At 37.7% G+C, this 26,040-nt stretch overlaps 1 protein-coding gene across 1 annotated transcript in view; it reads right to left on the reverse strand.

Annotated features, from left to right (window-relative positions):
• Positions 1 to 26,040, reverse strand: part of MGAT4A (mannosyl (alpha-1,3-)-glycoprotein beta-1,4-N-acetylglucosaminyltransferase, isozyme A) — a 46,674-nt gene that overhangs the window by 14,681 nt on the left and 5,953 nt on the right. Inside the window, exons 4-10 of the mRNA XM_010291704.1 lie at positions 14,832 to 14,878; positions 14,112 to 14,225; positions 13,422 to 13,497; positions 11,878 to 11,992; positions 3,128 to 3,258; positions 2,382 to 2,489; positions 1,783 to 1,976 (exon numbers count right to left, since the gene is read on the reverse strand). Of these exons, the coding sequence (XP_010290006.1) occupies positions 1,783 to 1,976; positions 2,382 to 2,489; positions 3,128 to 3,258; positions 11,878 to 11,992; positions 13,422 to 13,497; positions 14,112 to 14,225; positions 14,832 to 14,878 (785 nt within the window). The remainder of the gene's footprint in view (positions 1 to 1,782; positions 1,977 to 2,381; positions 2,490 to 3,127; positions 3,259 to 11,877; positions 11,993 to 13,421; positions 13,498 to 14,111; positions 14,226 to 14,831; positions 14,879 to 26,040) is intronic.

Here is a 26,040-nt window from a genome sequence, read left to right on the forward strand (position 1 = left end):
CAGAATACACAATGTCCCCTTTCTTCTAAAACTAAAAAGCATTTCCTCAATAAATAGAAATAAGAACAACAACAAAATCATATCACCCTCTACTGCTGGGACTGTTCTTAACACAGCGGGTGGATATAACTACCTTAGGCCTAGCTACAATTTTCCGGGGCACAACAATAAATACTATCTTCCCATCTTTTGCACAGATAATTAGTACTTACTCATTCCCCCAATTACCTCACCATTAAGGTAATACATATCAAAAAATATTTTCATAAGACCTGTGCATGCCATTTTTTAAGTAACAGTGCTGACCTCTGACACTTGCTAGCAATGCTTTCCATTTGATTCATCCTAATCCACACAAGATCAACATTTGCTGCTTACAGTTACCCTATTCATAACGTAGATGCATATCATTCTTTTTTAAAAAAACAAAACCAAACACACAAATTGGACATTTACTTCATAACTTTGAAAAGGAAAATTTGATCAAAAAGAAATCAGTGAATTCATATATCTGAGTTGAAAATTATATATTTTTTTAAACTATTGGCACAGGATAAAAAAGATTCAGCTTTTAATCCGAGGAGGTATGGCAGTCACATTCCTCAACACATGTATCCCGGAAAACTAACCAGGAAAGTCTCTTAAAGCATAGCAATCAACTGAAAGAGTAATTTGACATCTCAAATGACAAACTTGAGTTTCATAGGTCAGACTAGTTTGGAACAACATAATGACAAGGAAACTACTGATCCTCACTGTTATGCTAAGCCAAGGTGAAGACTTAGCTTTTGATTACGTGCCAAGGCACAGAAGTTGACTAACTGGATTCAGTTCAGGACTGCAAAAAGGGCTGCTTCACAAGAAAAGCATCCAGTCAAATTGATCCAAAGAAACTTTGCTCTACTGGACTATAGGTACTGGTCTCAAAAGAACACATAAAGTATGTGAAGAAAGGAGAAAAGGAATCCACTAACATAGCAACACTTAAACAGATGCTAAATAAACAACTGATTTTATAAGTCTTGGACTACTATGTTGGCAAGACAGTAAAAAGCGAAGCAGCAAATGAGTCTCAATAAAACTAAAGGACATCTACACTCTAATGCACAAACTCTATTATCCTTATTTAATCTGACTAGTAGCTAAAAAGAAGTCACCTTCAGTCCTCTAAAATCAGAGATATTTGTATTTCAAGGGCACACCCCCCCCCTTTTTTTGTTGTTAGATTTTAGTTTTTTTCAGTAGGTCATCTTGGAGTCTTAGCATGGTGACTTTTTTCAAGCCCTAAAGCTACAGCTGAAAAACATTACCCTTCAGAGTTCCCAACTTTCAGGTCTGGGGACATCATGATATGCTCCAGCAAGATTTCTGATCTGGACAATCAAGGGATCAACGCTGCAGGGCACAACATACTGTACCACACACCATGCTGTACAATTGCTCTGTAATTAGAAGCAGACCAACCAAACACAAATAGAATCAAATTGGCTTCTTTTAAATTCTCTTATGAACTGCCAGAGAAGCACTGGTTTTGAATTACATTTATCAAAAAGGTTCTGGATTAAATAAATAATTAAATAAAGCCATAAAAAAAGAGCAAGACAAAATTTACAGTAGTAAAAGAATTAGAGGGAAGACACTAATGAATATAGGTTCAGCTGAACTCCACAAACCCTATGTCATTTCACTTTAGTTTATAATGACAGCCCCAAATTCTATTTTCAGGCATTCTTGGCAAACAAGCAGCTTTAGATAGGAGACCAACAGCAAATAATTACTAACCTTTCTACATTGACTGGCTTGTCAAATTTAAATAGAATATAATCCCCAGCAACTGGTGTGACAGCCCAGAAAAAATCTTCCCCTACGTAGGTCTTCTCTAGTGTATGCCCTTGGTAGACTTTTAAAGATGTCGAAACCTCTGCAGGTGGATTCACGTGGATTTTATGCAGTAATGGTTTCAGGAAGTCTTTATCCTAATTCAAAGACAGACAAACAACATGCTGGTCAGACAACCTGTTTTATTACTTCTTTTCCCAAGTGGTTATACTTAAAACAAACACTTGCATAAAATGGAAAATGAATGCATTACTCATTTTGGGGTGTACCAGATCTTGGACTGATTAATAAAATGAAAATGCCATTAAAGTAAAAAAAATTAGAAAAACCATCCCCTAGCAAAAATCAACAAAAATAAGATGAGATTAGCACTTCTTATACTTGATAGTAACCAGTTTAAATCAGATTTCATCCCAACTGGAGTAATATATAAGATGCTTCAAAATGCCAGACAACAACAAAATACCTATTTTCACAAAGGGAACTACGTTTTTCATTTAATCAGCCTGCTCTGGAAAGGAAGGAAAATTTTAGCTACTAACTGTGAGTTTCTGGATCTTCCCTGCTAGAGAGGAGTGGAGGCCAACATGCTGGAAAAGAGAAGGCCTGAAGCGTATCCGTAGGTTAGATTTCTGTCGATCACAATGTTTCTGAAATGGGGAGATGGGGTAAGGAAAAAAAAAAAGAAAAATCAAATCACATTAGCAAAACCAACACAAGGTTGCTGACTTTGTCCTGCATGTGGTGTTACATGAACCAAAAAGACTCAACAAGAACCAGACCTATTTATCCAGTTGTTCCTCTTTTCATTTCAGAATCTACCAAGACTGCTGTGCTAATATGATACTATTCAAGGTGCTTGCACAGGACCTGTTTATTCAGTCTTTCATCAAGGGTGCTACTTGAGAAATGAAGGACCAAAATACAAAGTTTATTCCCCATTTGGAACATCCTCTGTGACTGTGATCCAAGCAGCGGCATTCTTCAGAACGTCAGGGGGAATTACGTGAATGAGTTTATTTCAGCCCTGTTACAGACACAGACTGACTAATTTTGTCTTTTCATTCTGCTGCATCCACCTCCAAAATCTGAAACAATAACACTTATAATGCCTCTGAGAACTGTCTCTCTGAAGTTCTTTTTGAGATCAAAAACTTGGTAGGAAGAAAGATTCTTTCAGGACATGCAGTAACCATAATATACAGTACGCTAGCCTCCAGCTCACCAAAACCAACTCATTCACCATCATGAAAACATTTTAGAAGCTTTAGAATAAAAACAAACTTACAGCATCTTTCTCAGGGTTACACACTTTCACCCAGAGGATATGGTCCAGGAGCCAATCAATAGGTTTCTCCTTATAAAACATAAATATGAACTCTACGATAAGAGTGATATCTGGGGACTGGAACATTTTACCTGTGATGACATTAAGAATAACTGGAGTTATATTAGATTAAAGATAACATTGTCTTTTGAAATCAGTGTGACAATAGACAAGCTTGTGCCAAGACAAGAAACATTAGCAATGAGCAACTTGAAATCTCAATGGTTTTATGTCCCAAAGCTCCACACCTTTCAGCTATGCAAAACTAAGTAAAACAACTATTCAACACAAGAACTCATTGTAATATATATTCGTGCTATCAAAATATACAACATATACAACACAGTCTCTTTAAAAACAGAAATTGTTGGTCTGCAAAAATAGAGAAAGAAATAGGGATTTGTGTCTATTATTCTCCATGCCACATGTAAGCTTCAAGCATCTGGGACAAGGAGCTGTTGCAAGTATTATCTGCCCAGCCACACAATTTCAGCTTTTGCAGGTACAAAAAGCAGAGATGGAACACCTACCACTGACTCCAGATCCTTCTCTGTACAAAACCAAAGGGAAAGAAGGAAGCTACTAGAACATAACCAGAGACAACACAACTCGAAAGAGACATCACATAGCAGCACCCAGAGTTTTTTCTGAAATGCATAGGCCATCAGTAAACTGATGGCATTTCCAACTAGGCACACTCAGAGTCAGCTGCCCAGTAGAAAGTCTAAGTCCCACCCACAAACAAAAACTGCAGAACTTCACCAAGTACTGCCATGACTTTGAGGCTTCCAAGAAAGCATACTGCTTGGTCAAGTACAGATGAACTTCTGGGTGGCACTGTGCTACAGGATTCTTGGGAACCCTGCAAACTGTGAGGCTTAAAGGAGACCTTGGCAAAAGAAGGAAACTTACTGTTGATGAAGAAATTCTATTTACTGTCAACAAGAGCAACTTTCTCCACGGTTGTGGAATACACTTACTGCCAGTACAGGTGTCTGAAGAGAAAGGTTGCCAATACACTGCGACATTTTGTTAAACTGAATGCAGTACTTAAGAAAGGTGCCTTGTATGAAGACACTGCTACCAGGAGCAACATGTAACTGGGAGTGGGGCAGTCCAAGGCTGAAGACGGACTGACAAGTGCTTGTATCAGGGACTGCGTGCCAACTAAACTTCCAAAGGCAATTCCAAAATTGGTGGCAGATTCAGAAAACATCATCAGGTTTGCAGATGAAGTCTGCGTCTACTTTGCTAGGCTACAATGGAGGAGGCAAGGGAGAAAGACATTGTATGACAATGAATCTCTTAGGAGGACACAGGCTGAAGTGATTCAGTTCTGCAGATGGTGCTGAGGTGTGGGCAGTGCTGACTTAAGACAGGCATGGGCTCTTGGGGCACATGTGCATTAATGAATGAGAGTCCAATAGAAGCTCTTCTCCAACGCAAGTCTGTCTGTCCACACTTGGGAGTTCTGTACAACACACTAAAACACAGCACTTAGGCATGTGAAATGTGGGTTTTTTTCCACTTATAATCTACAAGGCCTTCATAGGCTTTTTAAATAACAAGTTCCACAAGTAGTAGAGGTCCTAATACTTTTTCCTTCTACATTTAGAAAGAACAGCTGGAGTAGACATTAAGAATAGGTTCCTCTCTGAGGTGGCAAAAACACTTCCCACACTCATTAGAAAATGGGATTTGGTTCTCATCTACAAGATGACAAACTTCTTTGGAACAGCCACTAAGGAGCTTTATAGGCTAGTCTGGATGGCAAACAAATAGGGAACAACGTTTTGTATGAAGCTTAAAAACTATCAGCAGTGTAGCACTCCACTTGAGCAGGTGGCTGAGTGGAAATGAAGAAATGGCACAAGCAGTCTACCTTATTTAGCCATTAAGGAGGATGTTCACATTTATATAAACAAAAGAGAGAATATAGCTGAAGTACCACCCTTAACCAGTACTACAAAAAAGGTAAAAAGTTACCTAGTCTTAAATGATTAGGAACATACATTTTCATTGTGAATGTACATGCTTGCTACTGAGTTACTTCTCTTTCTTTTGAGGCTCACTGAAGTCTTTAATTCATAGGCGATTATCTCAAGGCAGCAAAAAAAAAAAGCAAACAAAAAACAAGGAGCTGGGCATTCAAATCCCTCTTGTAACAGTGATGGAAAATATCTCTGCTGAAACAGGTGACAGAGCCTGGCATATTATGTAATATCTCAGAGTAGATATAGAATGCCAGGTTGATTAGCAACAATGATGCTTTCTCTTAAAAATATCCAAGTTGCAGGAGCCCTTCTATGTGTGTTCTGACACTGCTAGGTATCAGACTCTTACACCTGGAGATATCCTTTGAGAATACTAGGGCCTCAAAGCGCAAGATGCTTTATTTTCTCAAAAACAGGATACATACTTAGGGAATCACCTAAAGGGCCTTGTCCTGTCCAGAAAATGGGTCTAATGGGATCTTATTGCCTTATGACTTGTATGAAATTGGATAAGAACATACCCAATGAAACAATACTTTGGAATTCTGAGATTAGTTTGGAGAGATCTGAGTGAGGCTACATCATGATGCAGTGCAATAAATACAGAAGGAGCATCTGACAAAAGTCCCAATTATTTCACCTGTTGGAATGATGCTATATTCATAAAGCAGACCATTCACACAGTGGGGTGGAGAAGTAAATGTGGTAGGACATTAACTGATCTGACATCGCTATCTCAAAGTTACCCCGTACAACAACCTTGTATTTGGCTGTTTATAAAGCAAAAACATTGACATTATTTGTAAGTGCTTGTTGCAATGAGGTTCTCAAATAGGCATGTACATTTGAAAATACTCTGTAACTTAAAATTTGAAGCTCCCACTAAACTGGGGACAACTGCAAAGCTTTCTTCTTTAAAGATATAAGAAAGATGCTATGATTTTTATTAGTATATTGTTATTATTTACACATTATATTGCTGTCATATTGTTTAAAATTATTTGCGGAAGTAAATATTTAAAAATGGGTAGGAAGCAATCACGTGATTTGTACAACGTTGTGTAAAATATTCATGCAGAATAACAGCTCTTTCAGCTTGTCACACTTCCAACTAAACGAACTCCCAGTTTTCCTGGTGATTCATCTCTGCCTACTGCTTTCAATAGCATGGGGCAGGAGAAGAGAAAAATATGAGAAACCCTAGTAAAACACCAGCTGAAAAATTGAACTAATCAGATATTTCTGGGATGCTTATGGGACTGAAACCATCAATTCTAGATGACACCTGCTGAAGTAGTCTGTCAGTCACACCTACTTCCATATGAAGTCGACCCTTCCATGTGCTGGCAAGAGATGTACAATAGCATGCAACTCAGAAGACAACAACATTCCCCCATTATTGCTCCAATCTCAATGGAAACACACTGACTGAAGAGACAGTTTATCTTCTTCCAGGAGGTACGCACAGCCCTGATGCTCCAGAATCCTTTTCTTCTTCTACCCAAGGACAGAACAATAGAACCACACTATACATTTTTTCCTTTGACTAGCTCATCTTTTGAAGACCACAAGGATTACAGTCTTCAGTTGTCATCTATGGTTAAAAGACACTCACAGACCATGTCACTTAAAAGCTGAGTGTTCAGGTACAGGACCTTTACCTACCGTTAAATAAGCAGAAAACAAGACTGAAGATAAGAGTAGGAATTTACTCTTTTCCCTAATTTAAGTTATTCTAATTTCATCTAAAATAGAAAGAGAATATCAACAAGCAAATTATTTACTTCCATACTGCAAACTTGTATAGGCTCAGAGGCACTTTCCTCTAGGCCTAGACTGGCATGCTACTGTCAGCCACGCAGTCAACCATCCCTGACTCAGGGAATAATCTAGTTAACATGGTGATGTCACAGGACGCACCAGGAAAAAAAAACCCAAACAAAAACAAAGAAAAAAAACGACCAATACATCCAACTGCAACTAGACAGAATATGCTAGGTAAGCAACAGCTGTCTGTACCCACACTAGCATCTTCAGACCCAACTGGTCTCTCTACATTACACTGCCCAGCACCGTGGAAGGGTTCAACAGCACAGGCAAAGCCTTCTAACTTTAGCCCGTAATAATCACTGGAGTGAAGACGAACAAGCAACACCCTGTTCTTGAGACAAGTCCTCGTCTCCCTTCATTAAGCAAAGGACAGATATCCACACACTACTTGCTGAAATACTGTCACCACCTTCCACATGCAGCGTGGCATAGCTTTGCCCCAATTCCTTGTCCTTCAGTGCAACACAGCAACCCTCATCTGTCATTTCTGTCTCAGGACACCACCAGTACAGCACAGCAGTACTGCCGAGGATCAGTGTCTCTTTTCTCTCCCAGAACATTCTTCCTACACCAGCTCAAAGACAGGCCTCTGCAGTGAAGCCCCTGGTAAAACAGGTCTTCAAAGCTCTGGACCCTTGACTGTCCACAGCTATTCCCTGTGATGGAAAGCAGCCCAGTACAACTCCTACTCCACAGATCCAACACCACAGACCCTCTGAATCCAAACCAGCCAAGGCCTTGCCTAGCCTCTCCTGAGCAAAGGTAGCAGCTGCAGCCTGGCTTCCCAAGGGCATAGTCATAGCCCAAGAACAAGAATCAGCTTTTGCCAAGGTCCTGTAGTCCTCCCGTGCAGCTGCAGGTTAGGAAAGTGCTGTGAGCTCTGAAGCCAATGAGATGCCATCCAAATCCAGCCTACAGACTGCCCACTGGCCATCCCCAATAGGCAGTCAAAAATCACCAAGCCAAAGAGACCTAAGCAAAAACTGCAATCAACACCCGCTGCCTCAAACCAAAGACAATGTGTAATGCTCATCTTAGCATGTTCATGTACTTGGTACAGTGCATGAGAACAGACATAAATCAAGGAGACTACTGACAAAATTTCAGAGGTTTCAGATTCTGGGTGCATACAACCTACCCTTGGAAAGAAACTTCAAATCCAAAAGAATTAAGACACAAAAGGTAAAATCTTGCTCCATAAATCCCTAGAGATTTACAAGATGCGGACAACTTTCTCCACATTATTTATCTGTATTGGTAAAAGTGAGAGCCAGGAATGAAAAAAAAAAAAATAAATTGTGGAACATGTTCTGCTATTTACTGTGCCCTGCCAAGACTTCTATCTGATCCTCAGTCCATTTAAATGCTATCCTTAGTGAACTATCCTGGCCCTCTCAGTATTTTGTTGGCAAGTACAAGACACACACAAAATGAAAAACTTTGTTTTCTACAGTTCTCTGAACTGCAAATATCTAAATCATTCATTTGCATTCCTCCACATAAGCATCATGTTAAATGTATTCAGTCTACACCAACAATAACTTTATACCTGCAAGCACATATTCTAACTATAATTCAAGTCTTTCAATGTCTTCCCTGTTAATGATATGCAAATTACTGGCATTAAAACCAGATCCTCTTTGAAGTTATTTAAATCTCAAATATTTGACTTAATCTACTCTTCCCTAAACTTCAACTATGTGGACAGCTTGAGCAAAACTGTAATCAGATGAACTTAAAGTAATCAGAACAACAGACCTTAAAACATCGGGGCACAGTAAGATAGAACAGAAGAACTGCTAAGACGACCAAAAGGCTAATTTCAGGCAGCTCCATTAAAAATTTGCAACAGCTGACATTGTAACTACAGCACAGAGTATTGGAGATCCTCTGGAAAACACTTCAGCTCACAGGCAGCTGGAAGACAAATCAATATTTCTGATAAAAAGCTAGTAGGACTTTCCTATGTTGTGTCTGGGACCACAGTGCAATCCAGAATCCAGAAGAGCACAGGATGCATCTCCTTCTACAGAGCTTCTTAGGGAAACAGCATACGTCTCACCCATTATTTAGTAGATACTTGACAGCACTTAAGACTATGCTTTCAGCATCAAAAAAAATCCAAAGGAAGCAACTTCTGCTCTGTGGCAGAGGTGACAGAATTCTATAATCCTGCTGTCAGCCTAAATAGCTGCATTTGCTACTTCCTCATGTAGTACTTGCATAAATCAGATTTTCAGTTCAGAAATACACTATGACAAAAAAGCATTTTTACCTAGCAGAACTTGCAAGCTGATCAAGGTTTCCAATAGCTTACAGTGAATTAGCCACATGTCTCTTTTAGAGATCATTTCTAAATCAGTAGCATCTAGGCAATTCAGTGTTCTACTTTCTCTCTTAGAGATCTACACATAGAACTCATCCCCAGTTACACACAACTACTTTTGCTCTTCCCCATAGCTATCTGCATTACCAAATTACCATAGATTCAGTCTGCATCAAGGTCCATACAGTGATAGCAGAGATGAGGCAAATCTACATTAATTGCATAAAATTTCTATGCAATATATGGTTATAGCACACCAATGTGTCTCAAAGCCAGAAGTTTTAGTCAATTTCATGAATACTAATTTTTCTCTCAAAACTTAAGCAGGATAAGTAGCTAAATTGGGAGAAAAAAAATCTAATTTAATTTTCTAGCTAGAAAAGCAACATTAAGATGTGTAGCCATAGCTAAATGGAGCTGAAATTCTGATACCATCTAATTTTAAAAGGAGGCAAGCAAATATGACACAAGGAACAAAGAACAGGGATGCAAGCAGCAGAAGCTAACAATTAAATTTAGCTACAACTATTTTCAGAGCCTACACTGATAAGAAGTATATAGACAGTGTAGAAAAACAACTTTAAAATATTTTTGAACAGGTGTGCAGGTGATTCAGCCAAATCTCAGTATTAAGAACTATCTACCTACCCCTTCTGGCTTAGACACTGTGCCCTCTATAGCAACACTGAGAACAGAAAGGGGTGTGAAATACACAAATAAGTGACCTGAAATACATCTGCATGGGGTAGACAGTGCATGTCCTAAACTGTAAGTTGGTTTTACACACATTTTGACGTGTCAGTCTTACAAAACTGCAATTTTTGAGTATGCTCAACTACTTAATTAAGCAAACGTAGAATGAATGTATATTACTTGTACAGCCCAGGAACTTCATAGAGAATTTACATTTAAAGTGCAATTAGGACTGGAGTTAGAACTCTATCTCCAACTAAGCCCACAATTTAAGTTTGATTATTCAAAAGCAGAAACAAAGCCTAATCAGACGCTGGTATTCAACCAGTCTCTGCAGCCACAGAATCAGAGAGAGATGCAAGGGGCTCCCCAAGAGAAGAAACAAATCTATTGAGGGCCAAAGCTCCAGTAAATTATTTAAATGCTTATTTCTCCATGATAGGCAGCTCCATTTCCTGTTTCTCCCCTCCACCTCTGAGGCCACAAAACCAGTCCCATAACTGTTTCAGCAACAGTGCATCTCTGTTGGTAGCCCAAGGCAACCAAGCAGATCAGTTCTGTGGTGGACAGATAGATAAGGAGACTTCCCTCTGCCCATTTCCTCTCCTCCTTTCCATTGTTTCTGTAGGTTAGGGTGACCGGCAAATGTATGAAGTACCATTTTGTACCCTAACACAGCATGTTTAGAAGATAACTACTGGTTTCCTTTCTACTCAGTGAATCTCTGATACCCTGAAAGTCAAGGAACTATTGCCTTTGCAGACACATGACGCTGAGCTGGGAACAGGAAAGTACTTGCCATTCATAGTGCAAACCTTACCGGTTCTGCAATCTAGATTTATGTCCACTATTTACTAGCATTATGGGTCACAAAGCTAAAAATGAAGCTGTTCTCTGGAAAAGCAGATCCAAAGAAAAAAACAAGAGAACAAGAAGAATTTCCAGTGACAGAGCTATCTGTTACATGTAGGATTTTCTTCCTGTTCTGAGCTCAACTTACAGCCTTTGCATTGGAATCACTTGTGTTGACTACATACAGGGAACTCCTCACTCTGACTTAGGTTTTAATTTTTCCTCACATACGTCTAGCTTAGCATTTTTAAACAGATTATGACACATCACTGCAGTAATGAAATATCTTCTCAATTTGCAAAATCCCTTCAAAACTTCTCTTTCATTGCTTTTCTGTTGAGTCTAGTACCTCTCAGCAAAAACATATTCGTGTAAAACAGAGCAAATAACCATAAAGTAATTTCAGCAGCACCCTGGTAGTCAATCCACAACAGTCCGACATGCTCCATTAGCTCCTCTCACTGGTGTTCACTGCAAATGACAGATAGGCTCTAACTACACCCAAGAAGGAGCACAGTGCCGTAACTTCTCCTTGATGGAGTAGAAAGATGGAGATAGAACAGGCCTTGTAACCAAGACAAACTGATGCCTGCTGATTCTTGGAAACATTGGCACAAAAAGCAACAAGGTTGGTTTAGGTGGAGTTAGTTTTTATGCTTTTTTTCCTTTTACTTCAGTCAATTGTGGTTTAATGACATTTTTGGTTTAATGGCAGCTAAATTCAAAATAAGTCACTCCTTGCAGTTCGACTGTTATTTTTATAAATTAACTTTTGGTTATAACAATGCCCTTTTTTCCAACAATTGAAGTCTACTTCAGTCATACAAAAGTATATGAAACAACTGAAAAAAAAAAAAAAAAAGAGTTAAACCAGAGTTCCTAAAAAAAAGCCAATGCATTTCTACTTCTTGGTTTATTTTCGGTACAAAGATAGCTTTGAAGTCAGATCACTATTAATTCACAGAGTCTGAGGATGAATGTATTCTTTCAAACTACTGAAGTGAACATTTTCTTACCAATGAAACCCAGCTGAGAAAATTCTAGAATCATCCAATCTTCAGAAGCAAGCTGAAGTGCAAAATTTTTTATTGTGCTGAAATAATTCTGCTTGACAACGATGTCATCTTCAAGCTAGAGGAAGGCAGCAGTGATATCAACATAAATAAAAACACCAGCAAAGCAATAGGAAAAAGTACAGCTAGGAAATACTGATTTATAATATATTGCCAACATTTAGCCATATATTTCTAATGCAAGCACTGCTATAAAAACTTGACGCTATTGCCAAGAATAACTATTTTAGGAATCACAGTTTGTCTGTGGATAACTAATCCAGAATCTTTCTGTAGTGAGAATCCATAAATGTATCTCAACTTATTACTTCAGAACGCTGCTTTTCCAGCATCACTCTTCAGAGAAAAAAAATCATCCATGAAATAATGTTAGACTAAGTGACATCATCAGTAGAACAAGTAGAATATCTGTATTATTTTTGTGCAAACGTGACTGTTTACTCATGCACCTAACATCACTGAAAGAATTTCTCCTGAGACAAGAAGCTGAGACACGTTGTCTACAGAGGTGGGATTCATTTCACCTGGCTTTAGCTGTCCCATAGAAGAACACGTGCATAGTCCAAGCTAATCAGCTAGTCTAGGCAGACGAACTGCCAAGATAGGGTGCTATGATCCCTTTAATTCCTAGTAAGTGCAGGCCACTGCTTTAAGGATCCTGCTTCCTCTATCCTTTCTCCCAGTGCAATCATGCTCTCCACCCTTGTGCTGGCACTAGTATTTCTGTGACTGCCTAGTTTTAAAAAGACTGTCTCATGTCATTGGCTGTGCAGCTTCCAGGAGATCTGCATCTCCAACAGCTCTCCAAGAGCAGCCAGCATAACTTTGTAAAAACTAGATCAGTGGGGCTTTATACCCAAAGGAGACAGTCCCAAAATCTAAATAAAGATTAGAAGTTCAGTTACTCACTAAATCCGCAATACCTGTAGGTAAGGCTTCTACTTCAAAGCAGCAAGGAACAATTTTGAGCTAAATTAAATTTAAGAATTGCTTAACTCTGTTCTTGAAAACCTCTTTAAAAAAGAAAAAAGAAAACAAGACTAGTAACTCACTGAAAACAATCTATACACAACAGTTATATTAAAATGATGCTGCACTTGTCTTCAAAAGAAGGTAAAAATGGATTTTAGCTTGATTTCCACTCAAAATTATGCTGGTGTTTTTTGCCTAGGTGACTCAATAGTAACTCATTTGGGGGACAAGGGAAAAACAGTAGTTAAGCTGTCTGCATTCCTTCACTTTTTTTACTAAGCACCACTAAGCACCTTAAGATAAAAGTAAGTCACATAGGACAAATGGCTTTCTACTTCTGAAAGTGTCCTCCACAAATTACTTCTTCATATACCATAACCTCCACACTTAACACCCTCCTTCGACTATGGAATCAAGTTCTCTCTCTTCTGTGTAGGTCCTGCTGATGTGTCCAACAGCATAACTTCTGGTGACTCATTTGAAAACTTGTCTCAAAACAAAGAAGAGAAATTTACCTGAATGTAATAAACCCCCTTTTTCTGGGCATACATCATAAGAAAACAATAATCCAAGTTTTGTTTTGTCCTCCATCTGAAATTAAATTAAAAGCTTAAGGATTGTGAAACAAAAGTATTTCACTACATGCTGGCAATGCAAAGTAAATTTCACTATGAAGAATGACGCGTATTAGCGAAATGTTAGGACAGCTGCTTTTGGCATCGTTCCCTCAGGAAATCTGCTGTCTGAAAAAAAGGAACAAAGCTTTCACCTTACGCTTTAATACAAACATAAAACTGGTTTCATTTGAATCTGATTTTGTGAAAACTACTTGACATTTCACTAAAATGTGAATTTTAAATGCAGGAATTAGCAGGAATTACTGGGTTTTACACTGTATTTCAGGAAGAAAAACAGTAAACAAAAAAGTCTACATGCAGCAAAAGAAATATATGAAGTCTCAGTTCTCCTCCCAAAAAACTAACACTAAATGAATTCAACTAGGCATAGCATTAGGCTCTGACCATGCACAGAACAGCATGCGGATAGGCATAAGATGGATTCACAGAGCACTTTTAGCATCGCCACACTTTCAGGAATTACAGTAAGAAAACATTTCAAGAATTCACATCCCACTTGCCATTTCATAAACAAAAAAAATGTGGGTGTGGGAGGAGATGGGAAAAGATCTGGAGGAATAAACTAACCTCACTCTCTCTTTTGAGTCTCCAAATGTCTCTTTCAAGTTTGTCAAGTCAGGATAGTAAGTAGCAGGAGGGGCTATTACTTCCACCAAGCCAGAATTGATCTCTGTAGAAAACCTGTCAATAGAAACATCCTAAAGTCACATGAGAGACTGTGAGTTCTATAGAGTTCTTGCTTGCTTTCTGTTGGTACAGTTATTATTTCTGATTACAGCGACTTATCGAAATGAAGTTTATTGAATGTAAGATAAAAGTAGTATACAAAAAAAAAAGATACTGTTTTCCTTCGCTGCTTCTTCAGAGCAATATAGCCTCTTGCCCAATAATCAGAATTCTAACTAGATTCTAAAGACGACTTCTGCCTTTCTCTTTTCAGAACCTAGTGATTTTTTACTTCTATAGTTCTCTTTGAACATATGGAATACAAGGCCCTAACACAGATGTCACAAGTTTCCATTCATGTTAAACCAATCCCATCTGTTTATGTTGCATCAAATAATTTAATCCCATTTATTATTTTACAATTTAACTGACTGAATCACTGCCCCTTAATTTGTCATCTATTACATTGTTGTTTCAAAGTCCAAACCCCCAAGAAACAAAAATGCATGATCTCATACTTCCAGAATACTTTTTATTACTTATCACAACCTGATTTAGAAAAAAACCGAAAAGTAAGCCCATCAATAAGCTAAGAAGGCCCCCATTAAAATTACAACTTACTCTTTTTCCAGGCTTGCAACAACACTGTTAACATAATCAAGATCAGTCTGGAAAAAAAAAAAAAAAACAAACAAAAACCAAGTAGAACACTTAACAGTTTTGGAGCTACACTTTAAAAGAACCAAGTAAAATAAACATTGGAGGTAGCTGTACTTGAAAATCAAGTTCAGCGTGCAAGATATTTGAGTAATACAGAAGCACATCACACATGTAACTCTCATATCTAATGGGAGAAGAACTTTTTTTTTTTAAAACCGAAGGGAACAATATTTGCCTCATATCTGCTTTAAACAGACAGTTCTAATCCAACTGTTGGTATTTTCTTGCAACCTCTCATGCTCTTAATGAGAAAATGATCACTGAGCATTTGTGCAGGAAGAACTTCATATTGTTGTAGTAGTAGTAGTAGTAATAATAATAATAATAATAATAGAAAATATTACCAAGGAAAGCTTTCTGGAAACCAGGACACTGAACACACACTCTTCTTTAAAAAAATACTTCTCCTAAACTTTGCATTTAAAGCATGGATGCTCCAACCACAGACAGCAATGAACATGCTGTTTTCCTGGCTGGGGTTGCTTTTTTGCATCTGAGACTAATCTTGAGGGACTACTAATCCTATCAATCACTCAGTTCTTAAAGATGCACAGATTCTAAAAATTACTTGTTGGTTAAGATATAAATAATGACATTCTGGAAAAGTCTAGATCACCTAACTTGCCAGAACTGTCTCATTATTCAACCTATTCACTTGGTCATTTACATGCATTCCTGGGGAAGTTTGTGAATTCATAAATGTGACTGAAAATCCTAATCATTGTTATACTTACTAATCTAATAATTTGGCATGCTACTTATCAGTTTTCAAAAGAAAACTTACAGTTTATAAATCAACTCAGATTCTAGTGGCTCATGAGAATTCTGCAGAAACATCTGCCTTTGAAATGCTGTAAACAAAGGAACAGTTCATACTTTTTCTGATTAATTTGTAACACAGATTATCATTAAAGGATTATACACACAGAGAATAAATCCCTCCCAAGCATTTCTATAGAACCACTAATCTTGTTTGATAAAGGTGCTTAGCCTTTGATCTTAAAAATCACCATTCCTATTTTTAAAGTTTTATTTTTATAAAATCCAACATAATGCCAGTGACGCACACTTTTCCAAAAAGGACAACAGTGGGTTTCTTCCAAGAGTAGGTTCTAAATACTACAAGAACATGTGTGTAGAAAGCATTTGTCATAAGTTTTTCATACATACTTTCTTCCTTCGTTAAGTATTATGCCTAGTGCTGGACAGAAGTTCTAATAAGCAGATAAGGTGTTCACAATTTAAAACTTACCCTGCAGTGAGTCACACAGGCAGACTCACAAGTCCATATGGACCTTGATATATCACTAAGTCTTTAAATACATATACGGATTGTTCACACACAGTTTATTACTGCAATGGAGTTTAAGACATAACTTTCTCTGCTGCGTATAACAGTTGCACATCAGTTACCTAGTGACTACCTAAAAATAATTTTAGTGTATCCATCTTGAACTGAAACATTTCTGTTGTTTTGTTGTTTGGGTTTTTTTAACTTTTTAAACATTAAAAACACAGAAATTGTTGTTTAGTCAGCATAGGAAAAAGACAATCAATTTGAATTTCCAGTTGGCATTCAATTACCCTGTCTAGCATTAATAACTCAAATACTTGTTAAACAGTGCACACTGTAATTCCATAGAAAAATGCAGAATTTTTATATTTTTATATACATATATATATATCAATAAAACATATATATAGATACACACAGAGAGCAGAAACACAGCTAGTTTCTATACAGTATTCCAGAGATTAAAATGAATGCCAAACTTCATCCCAACTGGAAGCATTTATTTGGTCATAAGCCTGTGCCTTAGTGCAAGTCTCCTTAGGGTGAACATACTTTTGACCTATTTTGCAGGTACACCATGAAGCCTTGCTAGTGCTTTTAAAAACCTTACGCACTTACACAGAACACATCACAATCAGAAAAAAAAAATAAAGTCTGGTATAAGAAGGTTTTTTTCCCCCTACTTCCCCTTATTTGTGTCCTTCATGCAAAAGGTTGGCAGTTTCCCAGTCAGAGCTGCAATCACAATAGCTCCATGTTAGAGAGATGTAGCCTGTAGACTTCCAACCTCATATTGTAATCTGTGGTGCTGTCACACAAAGTCAAAATGGTCTGGTCTAGCTGCACTGGACACAAGATACAGCAAATACCTCTGCTGGTTTAGTAGGTAACCTTCCCTCTGAATCAACAATCACTGCATCAGCATAGTGCAAAAGGAGATACCACTTCTTAGAATGAAAAAGAACATTGAGATTAAAAAAGTTGATGCCATTTTTCACATGAGCAAATGCATTAAAAACTTGATATCCTGCAATTATTACTAAATAAGCAGTTGTATTTATATCTACCAGCACCATCTGAGATTTCAGAACCAGGATTTCAACACCAAACTCTTCCCCTCAGGATAGCAGGTTGACTGTCATCCTTCCACATCAGAACTTCCAGAGGCAACCAATTCCTCTCATTACCCAGCCTAACAGTAAGTGGGATCTTTGCCAACACCCTTCAGCTGTGGATGTGTCCCAGCAAGGTGGCACATTTAAGTTATTTCATATAACCTCATAAAACAAATCCAAGAACATGCAGTAAATTTTATCAATCTCTGACTATACCCAAGGGAAGTGGTAACTATACAGAAGACTTTGCAGGATAGCGATGGAAGGAACTAAGGATCTTCCAAGCGGTATCAATAAATTCAGCTAGTAACTGAAAAGCAACAGAAAAAAAAAAAAAAAATCTATTTTTGACCAAAATCTATTCCCCATTTTCGAGGAAGAAAGCGTTTACTGCCTTGACAAAATAAGACCTAAGGTCTCTTTATGAACCTGCAGGACACAAGACTGCTGAAAATAATTATGTACTATATATAGCATGAAGGAGTAATACCCTTGTCTTCTCCAAGAACCTTAAACAGGACAAGACAAATCCAGATTAATCAAAAGTCACCCATGAAAGAGAAAGTGTAACTGTTCTTCAGGCTTCCCGTGAAGATCATCTGGTAGATACCAGGTTGCCTTTGGAGCAGCTATGATGAACTTAAATTCTGTTTCATGGTATCAGTACTGCGTGCAACTATTGAATGGAAATGTCACTGGTGATGCCAACCAAAGCAGTACAACCTGTAAGACTACAGCTATGAATGTTTCTTGTCTACCAAATCAGAAGGCAATAACAAAACCGTAATTTTTCCTTAGTAAAATTCTTAAGGTTGAAGATTAAACAATCCCTAGGAGTTTCGGTCCGAAGAAAAAAGAAATGAAAAATGAACATCAAGAACTAATCCCTTTAAAGTGATTAAATGCAAAATTGTGATAGGCCACAACCAAAGAGTTAACAGTGCCAGCCACCAAGATGTATCTTATCAATGAATCACATGAAGCCTTACAAACAAGTTTGTCCTGTTAGGTGGATCTCTGGGAACTAATGAAAGGCGTAAGTAGGGTGGCTGTTTCAATTTCAATATCAGCAGTTCAAATCTTTCCGCCTGTTCTTTCTTCCTAGTCATATGAAATTACTGATCACTAAGAGACAGCAAGAACACTTAGAGTGAGACATCCTCTTTTTTTCATTCATACCAGATCAGACCAAAGATTGATCCAGCTCAGCGTCATGCTTCCAGCAGTGGCAGCCATGAACAGATACACAGAGTAAGAACAGGACAAGCATACACAATACTCTCTCCTGCTACCATCCACGCTCCAGCTACCTGCAATTCAGGTTACTTCCTGAGACAGATGTGATTTTGTGTATTAAATATTCCTGAGTAGACTCCTCTTAAAGGTACATCTCCAGTATCCCCTTGAACCTATCTAAACTTTCACTAAGAAAAGAAGATTTTAGCTTATGAGATCTACAGAGTTTCAGAGGCCTGTGAACATGGCAACATCTGAGGTTTAACTCCTCACATCAGCAATTTTGATGAGACACACATATAGAGTGCTTTGATGAACCTCTCTAGAAGAAAACCGAGAGTCCACTGTGGAACAACTGAAGTGTCAAAGTGTCAGTGAAATAAGTTTTTTTAATTTCCTTAGTTTTTGTAAGATGCTGCCCTACAATTCTTTAGTATACCTTCTCTAGTTTAGGTGAGGATGCATTTCAAATTTGCAATTATTCTAAGGTTTGTCTGAACAAACATTATTCTTCGTAACAAACACACAAAGAACCAGAACAACAACGAACTTACCAGTCTTTTTTATTGATTTTTATGAGTGAGTGTGTGCGTAGCAAAGTAGTAGAATACATTAGCTAGCAGACAAAACCAGCAGTAGAAAGTTCTGATTAACAGCTAGCCAACTGTCAGACAAAACCAAGATTTCTAGTTTCAAGAATCAACCCTTTTGTACTGTTAAATCCTACCTACTTCATACCCTCAAGAATGACAGAAGGTGGACTGTTTTTCAAAAGGTAAGGAAAACAATGGCATTTTAGACCAAAGGTCTATCTACTGTCTTAGCCAGTAGCAGATGCATAGAAAAAAAAAAAAGATGCAATCAAAGAATATCTAAAGTTGGACAGGACCCATAAGGACCACTGAGTCCAACTCCCTGCTGCTCACAGGACTACCTAAAATTAAGCCATATGACTAAGAGGGTTGTCCAGATGCTCCTTGAACTCTGAGAGGCTTGGTGCCCTGACCACTGCCTTGGGGAGCCTGTTCCAGTAACCAACCACCCTCTCAGCTGAGAAACTTCTCCTAACATCCAACCTGAACTTCCCCTGATGCAGCTTAATTCCATTTCCTCATGTGCTATCACTGGTCATCAGAGAGAGGAGATCAGCACCTCCCTCTCCACTTGCCCCCCTTGAGGAAGTTGTAGACAGCAATGAGGTCACCCCTCAGCCTTCTCTTCTCCAAGCTGAACAAACCAAGCGACCTCAGCCACTCCTCATGAGTCTTGCCCTCGAGGCTTTTCACCATCTTGGTTGCCCTCCTCCAGACACTCTCAAATAGCTTGATGCCCTTCTTATATCAAAGCACCTAAAACTGCATACAGTACTCGAGGTGAGGCCGCACCAGTGCGGTGTAGAGTGCAATAAATGGGGTATGTACAGAATGAAGCTTCCTTCCTTTCATATACCTCCCAGTTCTCAGTAATCAACAGTTTACAATTCCTAGGCCTGACCGGTATCCATACCATTAGATTCAACAGCTCCTCCTGGATCTGGTCTTTGTGAATTTGCCAGATTCATTTCAGAACCCATTTACTCACTCATATTCTACACTATCCAATAGCAACAAGGTCCACAATTTAGCTCTGTACCAAGTGAAAAACACTGTTTTTGTTTTAGATTTTGCCTCTTAATTTCATTTAGTAGCACTTAGATTGCATCTGTATCACCATGTCAAACTGAGAATCAGCTCTAATCCACATACATAAAGTCTAAACGAGCAAAACAGTAAGTTGAAACAAAAGGCTGAGCAAGCGCACAAACACTTTGCATCAGACCATACAAGACATGGTCTCTTACTCTAGCAGTACCAACAAGACATGGTACTGCTAGAAGAAACAAAAATTCAAGAAAAGAAGCTACAGTGAAAGAGCGAGGAAATTCAGACATTAACTGTACAGTACATTCTAAACAAGGTGGTTTATCTAGGCTGTTAGATTATCCAGATCTTAATTCTTAAATGAAATCTACTGTAAGTAAGTCTTAACTTACTCAAGAGCATCTTCCAAAAAAAGAAAAAAAATCCCTGGGAAACAACCATGCTAATCTGCAAAGTGTTGTCATTTCATTGCGTACTAATTTCTACAATTTTATTTGATCTTTCATCATCCCTGTAGAATAGGGGTGGAATAATTTTACAATGTATTTTAAATAATAATAAACAATGCAAAATTGAACAGACTCCAGAAAAGGCAAAGCAAATGTTTATTTGCCTTGGAAGTACATATGAATATAATTACCTACAAGGCATTAAAATTCACATAGAAAAAAGCAGCCACTAAAGTGGCATTTGGACCTATTTTTGGATATTTATGCAGTGAAGAAAAAGCCCTAAAGAGTAAAAGTGCAGCAGTGGTTTCCAGCGGTTGCAATAGTGTATAGATATAAATAAAGCCTATGGAAAAAGGTAATAATATCTCTCCGAGTTCCACAAATGCAGCTGAAAAAAATTATTTTCAAGAATACAGTGTTTGCTTTCAGATCTGAAGAGGCAAGTTCAAGGTAAATACAGGGAACATGAGAACAAGATGCAAAGCAAAAAACAGGAATGCACAATACTGTCATAACATAGCTGGCTAACCTCACATAAGCAAAATGTAGCCTCCGTGTCCTACATGAGCTAATGACTTCATCCCTCCTGTACTGAAAGTCCCCACTCTACCACATACGTAAGAAATTTCTTTCTCCGGTCATTTCTGTGATTAATCTAATTCAGCTCAGGACAGGCTTTCACAATGCAAAGCCTTTGGCAGCAAAAGCACGAATACAAGTATATTCTTGTATCACTTCACTCTCGTTTCTCCCTACCCTTGTGTCCAGCATGTCAGCAACTCGATCGTGAGGGCACACATACATATGGATTGTGCTGTGAACCACAGCACCACATCAGAGAACAAGTTTAGCTTTTAAGGCCAGTACAAATGAAAAAAAAAAAAAAAATTAAAATCAAGGGACAATTCAAAACAGGACATTCAGATGCAAGTTATGTCAGTGTCATACAGTCTTCTACTAGTTTTGTGCATATTACAGATGAAGCTTAGTTTGTAGAGTCTGAAAGAAAGCAGCATATGTGGACTGGCAACCTGGGGAAATTTTTTCTTGTCCTTGGGTAAGCCTGTAAATCATTGAAAAGGTCTAGATAGTTTGTTTTCCAGAAGATAGGTAGTTGCTGTGTACTGTCAAAAGCACCTTTCTATGATATGTGTACTTTATTTGGAGGACAGAAAGAATTTGTCCTCATTATCTTTAGGCCAAGGCAGACTACAGTAGCAAAATCTGATAGCATTGTCAAAACTCAAAGTGTCAATTCAGTCAGTCATTCAGATGTGAAATCACCTGCTACAATGCTTCTGAAATAAGATTATTACTGTTACTTTCCATCTCACACATACACTAGACATTACCAAAAAAATCAGACACAACTCTGTTTATTAATAGCTATGTTCCTTTATCAGAAACATCAGATAGTTACTGTAGCCCAGGTGCATCTCAGAAGGTGTCTTACAGATAGAGAAGCATTTCAGTCATTCAAGTCTAGGACTCAAGAAAAGAGCACAATCTCAAATTTTATCTTTGTGCGGAGATACTAAATTTGTCTCAGGTACATGGAAGGTTTCAAAACCTGTCAAGGATCTTTTCTGAGATCTAAGAAGGATTTTTATCACCAGTTTAATCACACATAAAAACTTCACTAGTCACTGCCATGAAAAGAGGAGCGTAAAATGCTATGATGGTGCCCAGTATCAGCAGTCCATGTTCTTTGGGTACCAAAGCTTAGGTGCCAAAGAAGTGGCGATTGCAACAGCTCCTTGAATATCTTAAATTCTCACTGACAGGCCAAAATAGCCTTCCAGATACAAGAGTTGGCAGTATATCTAGAAGTTGTGTTCATCCTGATCAGTTTTGCATGAGACGTCCAAAACAAAGACTGCCATCTGTGTAGGCCTTTAAAATTATCTGGTGAAGATAATGTATCATTTAGCACAACAGCCTTGTCTAGCTTTGATTTTAAAAAAAAAAAATTACATACCTACATATGTATGTATAACCTAAGATCTATTGGTCTTTCTCCAACTCGAGATGTGCAGTGACATCTTTTAAAGACTAGGAATACACTCTCCAGGACAGCTCCAGGAAGGGCCAGCTCTCAAGTTTTCAACAATTAGCAGAAAGCACATAACATCTCTGTTGCCAGGATGATACTAATACACCCAGGCTGAGAGCAAGAGAGACAAAATACTCCTTTGTTTTCTATCAAGACATCTGCTGATCACAGAGATCTATCATTCAGATAGATCACCAGAGCAAGAAGAGGTGAAACTACAGTCCTGTTTATTTTGCTGGAGAAGTTTTCCATATTGCACTCTAATGTTAATACATTCAGGTTCAGCAACGTTTAACTCAGTATGTACACTCAGTGCTTAATTTGCTAAGGCTTTGTTCATACCAGCGCATGGGATGATACCTTGCTGGGTGCTTGTGTCATACTGACCCAACCAGTACAGAAACTTTCCCAAAGAAATAATAAAGAAAAAAAGATTCTCCACAAGAGGAGGATGGAGAACACTACTGAAGATCACCATCTTTTAATTTAGCAGCCACTGTTTACATAAAGAGATGAAACAGTAACAGCAAAAGATACCCAAGTTATGCAAGTTTTTCTAGCCTAAGTGAATTGTATACACATGAAACACCATAGATTCAAATAAGCAATATGCAAGGAAGTGTAACTATGGACCAGTGCTCCAAGAACAAATGGCTGGTCAATTATTGACCAGTCAGATGTACTCAGTGTACAGAATTAGCAGAATGCTTCTGCATACCTGTAGTGTCTTCTGATTCTTACTGAAATGATTTGTCTTTCTGCTATTTTTGGTCAAATCAAGGCCTTTCCCATATACACCGATTACTGTTTGTACAAAGAAGTGTGCTAAGTGCAGTCACTGCCAATGAAGTGGACTTAGAGTAATTTGTGATATATTTAGAACAAGTCTAAGATGCATTTTCTTCATGATAAATAAGATTGTCCTACAGGAAAAAAAATTTGTTTAGATACCAGAAAAGTATTTTAATTTATCTCATATTCAATAGTTCGTATCTGTGTTTATATATAGAGAGATATACACACACATATCAATATAGTGGAACAAGACATGAAGTACTTCAAAACCATGTTTCCTATGTTTATTATAAACACTATTAAAGAAAATTACTAGACAACCATTTGAATCTCAAGTTCATAGTTTCTTAAACCTATAGCCTATAGCTTATTCTGAAAGCAAGTTATCATACCGAGCAGGTTCATGAGATTTGAATCACTTGTTTCAAGTCATTTGATGAGCCTATGAACTAGCTACATAGTGCAAGGGAATAAAAAGATTTTTAAGTATAAAGGTATAATGAATCATGCCTGTTTATTAGTCATCCTAAAGAATACCTACTAATTATTCTGCAATAAAGTTATTTTAACAAATTGGAGAACACAGACATGTGTCAGTTACTGGGACAATTGCACAGTTTACTGTCAAGCAATTCTAGTAATTATTTAAATTGGTGATTAGATATCACATCAGCTGAGATATTTTAGAATTCTTTGAACTTCCAGTATGGAAATTTACTGTGTACAATTGCATTACTGAGAAAAATCCATACATTAAATGAATATGCAGATCTCTTTATTTAGCACCCATAATGCATCTATATTTACTAGCTCATCTGTTTACACTGTTCATGCTGTTTGCAGAAGGCCATTAGCCTTAATTTTCAACTTGTTTTCTAGAAAAAAAAAAGTCAAATTTACAGGAAAGGAGTGAGATTGAACTGCTAAATAAACAGGAGGATTAGAGCAGTTTTTTAGGGTGCTTAGCACAAAGTGATTACAGTCCATGACTGTGGCTCCCAGCAATGCTTCTTAAACACTGTCAATTTGATTTCTCAAAGTCAGCAAGAAAATACTAAAATCCTTTTAAAATACCACTTTTCATATAATTCTCTTGAAAAAACATTTTTGTAAAGTCTTTTTTTTTTTTTTATTGTTGGTACAAGCTATAGACAAAGCACAGATAGTAATTTTAAGCTTACTAGCAAAATTACCTAATCTCACTCTGGCCATTTCTTGTTGTATTTAAACTACACAGGTGTTTAGCAGATGCTGTACCTTTTTTTCAGAAACTTCTGCCATCATTTTTAATACAGGCATAGTTGGTCAAAGTTCTAATGTATTTTTAAATAAGCCTTCACTAATGTACACATGTTAATGATAGCAATAGTCTAACATGTTTTAGGCTAGGGAACCGCAAAGACAAAGCTATTGTGAAGGCTGAAGCCCTTCCTTTTGTTTAAAGGAGAAACAGAAGTCCACCAGGGGAGTAGGCCTTCCTTCAACTAGCCAGAGAAAATGCTTAATAGACCTACACGTTTCATCTTGCAGAAGGAAGCTGAAATATACAGCATAACAGAAAAAACACATCATAGTTCAGGGTGAAGTATTTACTGTACCATATTATTCATTGAAAAAGTTTCCTGTAGCAATTACAAAACAAACTATAAGATACTGAACTTAAGAAAATATAAAACATGGTCAAAGAAATAGTAAAGCAGGAAGGACATAAGACTGGATGGAGCAAAGAAAGAAAAATGCAAATCTAAGGAATGGTTATAACATGACAAGAATTTAAATTTAGGTTCTTCAAATTTTCCCAGGCGTCATGGCTTTCACTGCTCATAGTAGGCATGTGAGTAAGCACACAGTGCTGCTCTCAAAGAGATAGGTACAAAGGTAAGATACAGAGGGTAACAGTAACCCCCTCCAGAGCAAACCACACAACCCTCCTTGGGCACAGAAGCAATAGCTCCCATGTTAAAGCATTCAGTTCCTTCACGGTCACTTCTGTAGAATCATTCCCAAGATGAAAGAGAATTGCACCTTACCTCAAAGAAAGAAAGGTATTTAGCTATAGAAAACTCGGGTATAGCAATATGGCTCATCTAAGGTGACAAGAGAAACTTGTGCAGTTGGGGATACAGTGTGGATTCTTTTCACTCCCAAGTTTTGTAGAAGACAGAGAATCCAATGATAACACCTGATCTTCATAACTCAGACCTCCTTAAGCAAAACAAAATTAAACTTCAGTTTTAAACCTTGAAAAGAAACCACACTAAAAGGCAATAAAACTACTCCACCTAATACAGTGAAGAAAAACCCAGGGTTCCAGTAATTCAGAATGATTTCTGTTCTCTTGATATTTTCAGCCAAGGGATGTTTCAAGAGCACTTTCTGCAGAAAAGCAGTACCTACCAGACAGTTTTTGACTGACTGTCAAGAAAAAGAAAACAAGAGCAATTTGTATTAGAAAACCGTAAGAATCAGTTCTCAGGTATAGGTAAAAAGTCTACAAACTTTTCAAGGAAAGTTTTAAAATGTGT

This window comes from Phaethon lepturus, unplaced genomic scaffold, assembly GCF_000687285.1.
Source record: "Phaethon lepturus isolate BGI_N335 unplaced genomic scaffold, ASM68728v1 scaffold11567, whole genome shotgun sequence".
NCBI classification, from domain to species: Eukaryota; Metazoa; Chordata; class Aves; order Phaethontiformes; family Phaethontidae; genus Phaethon; species Phaethon lepturus.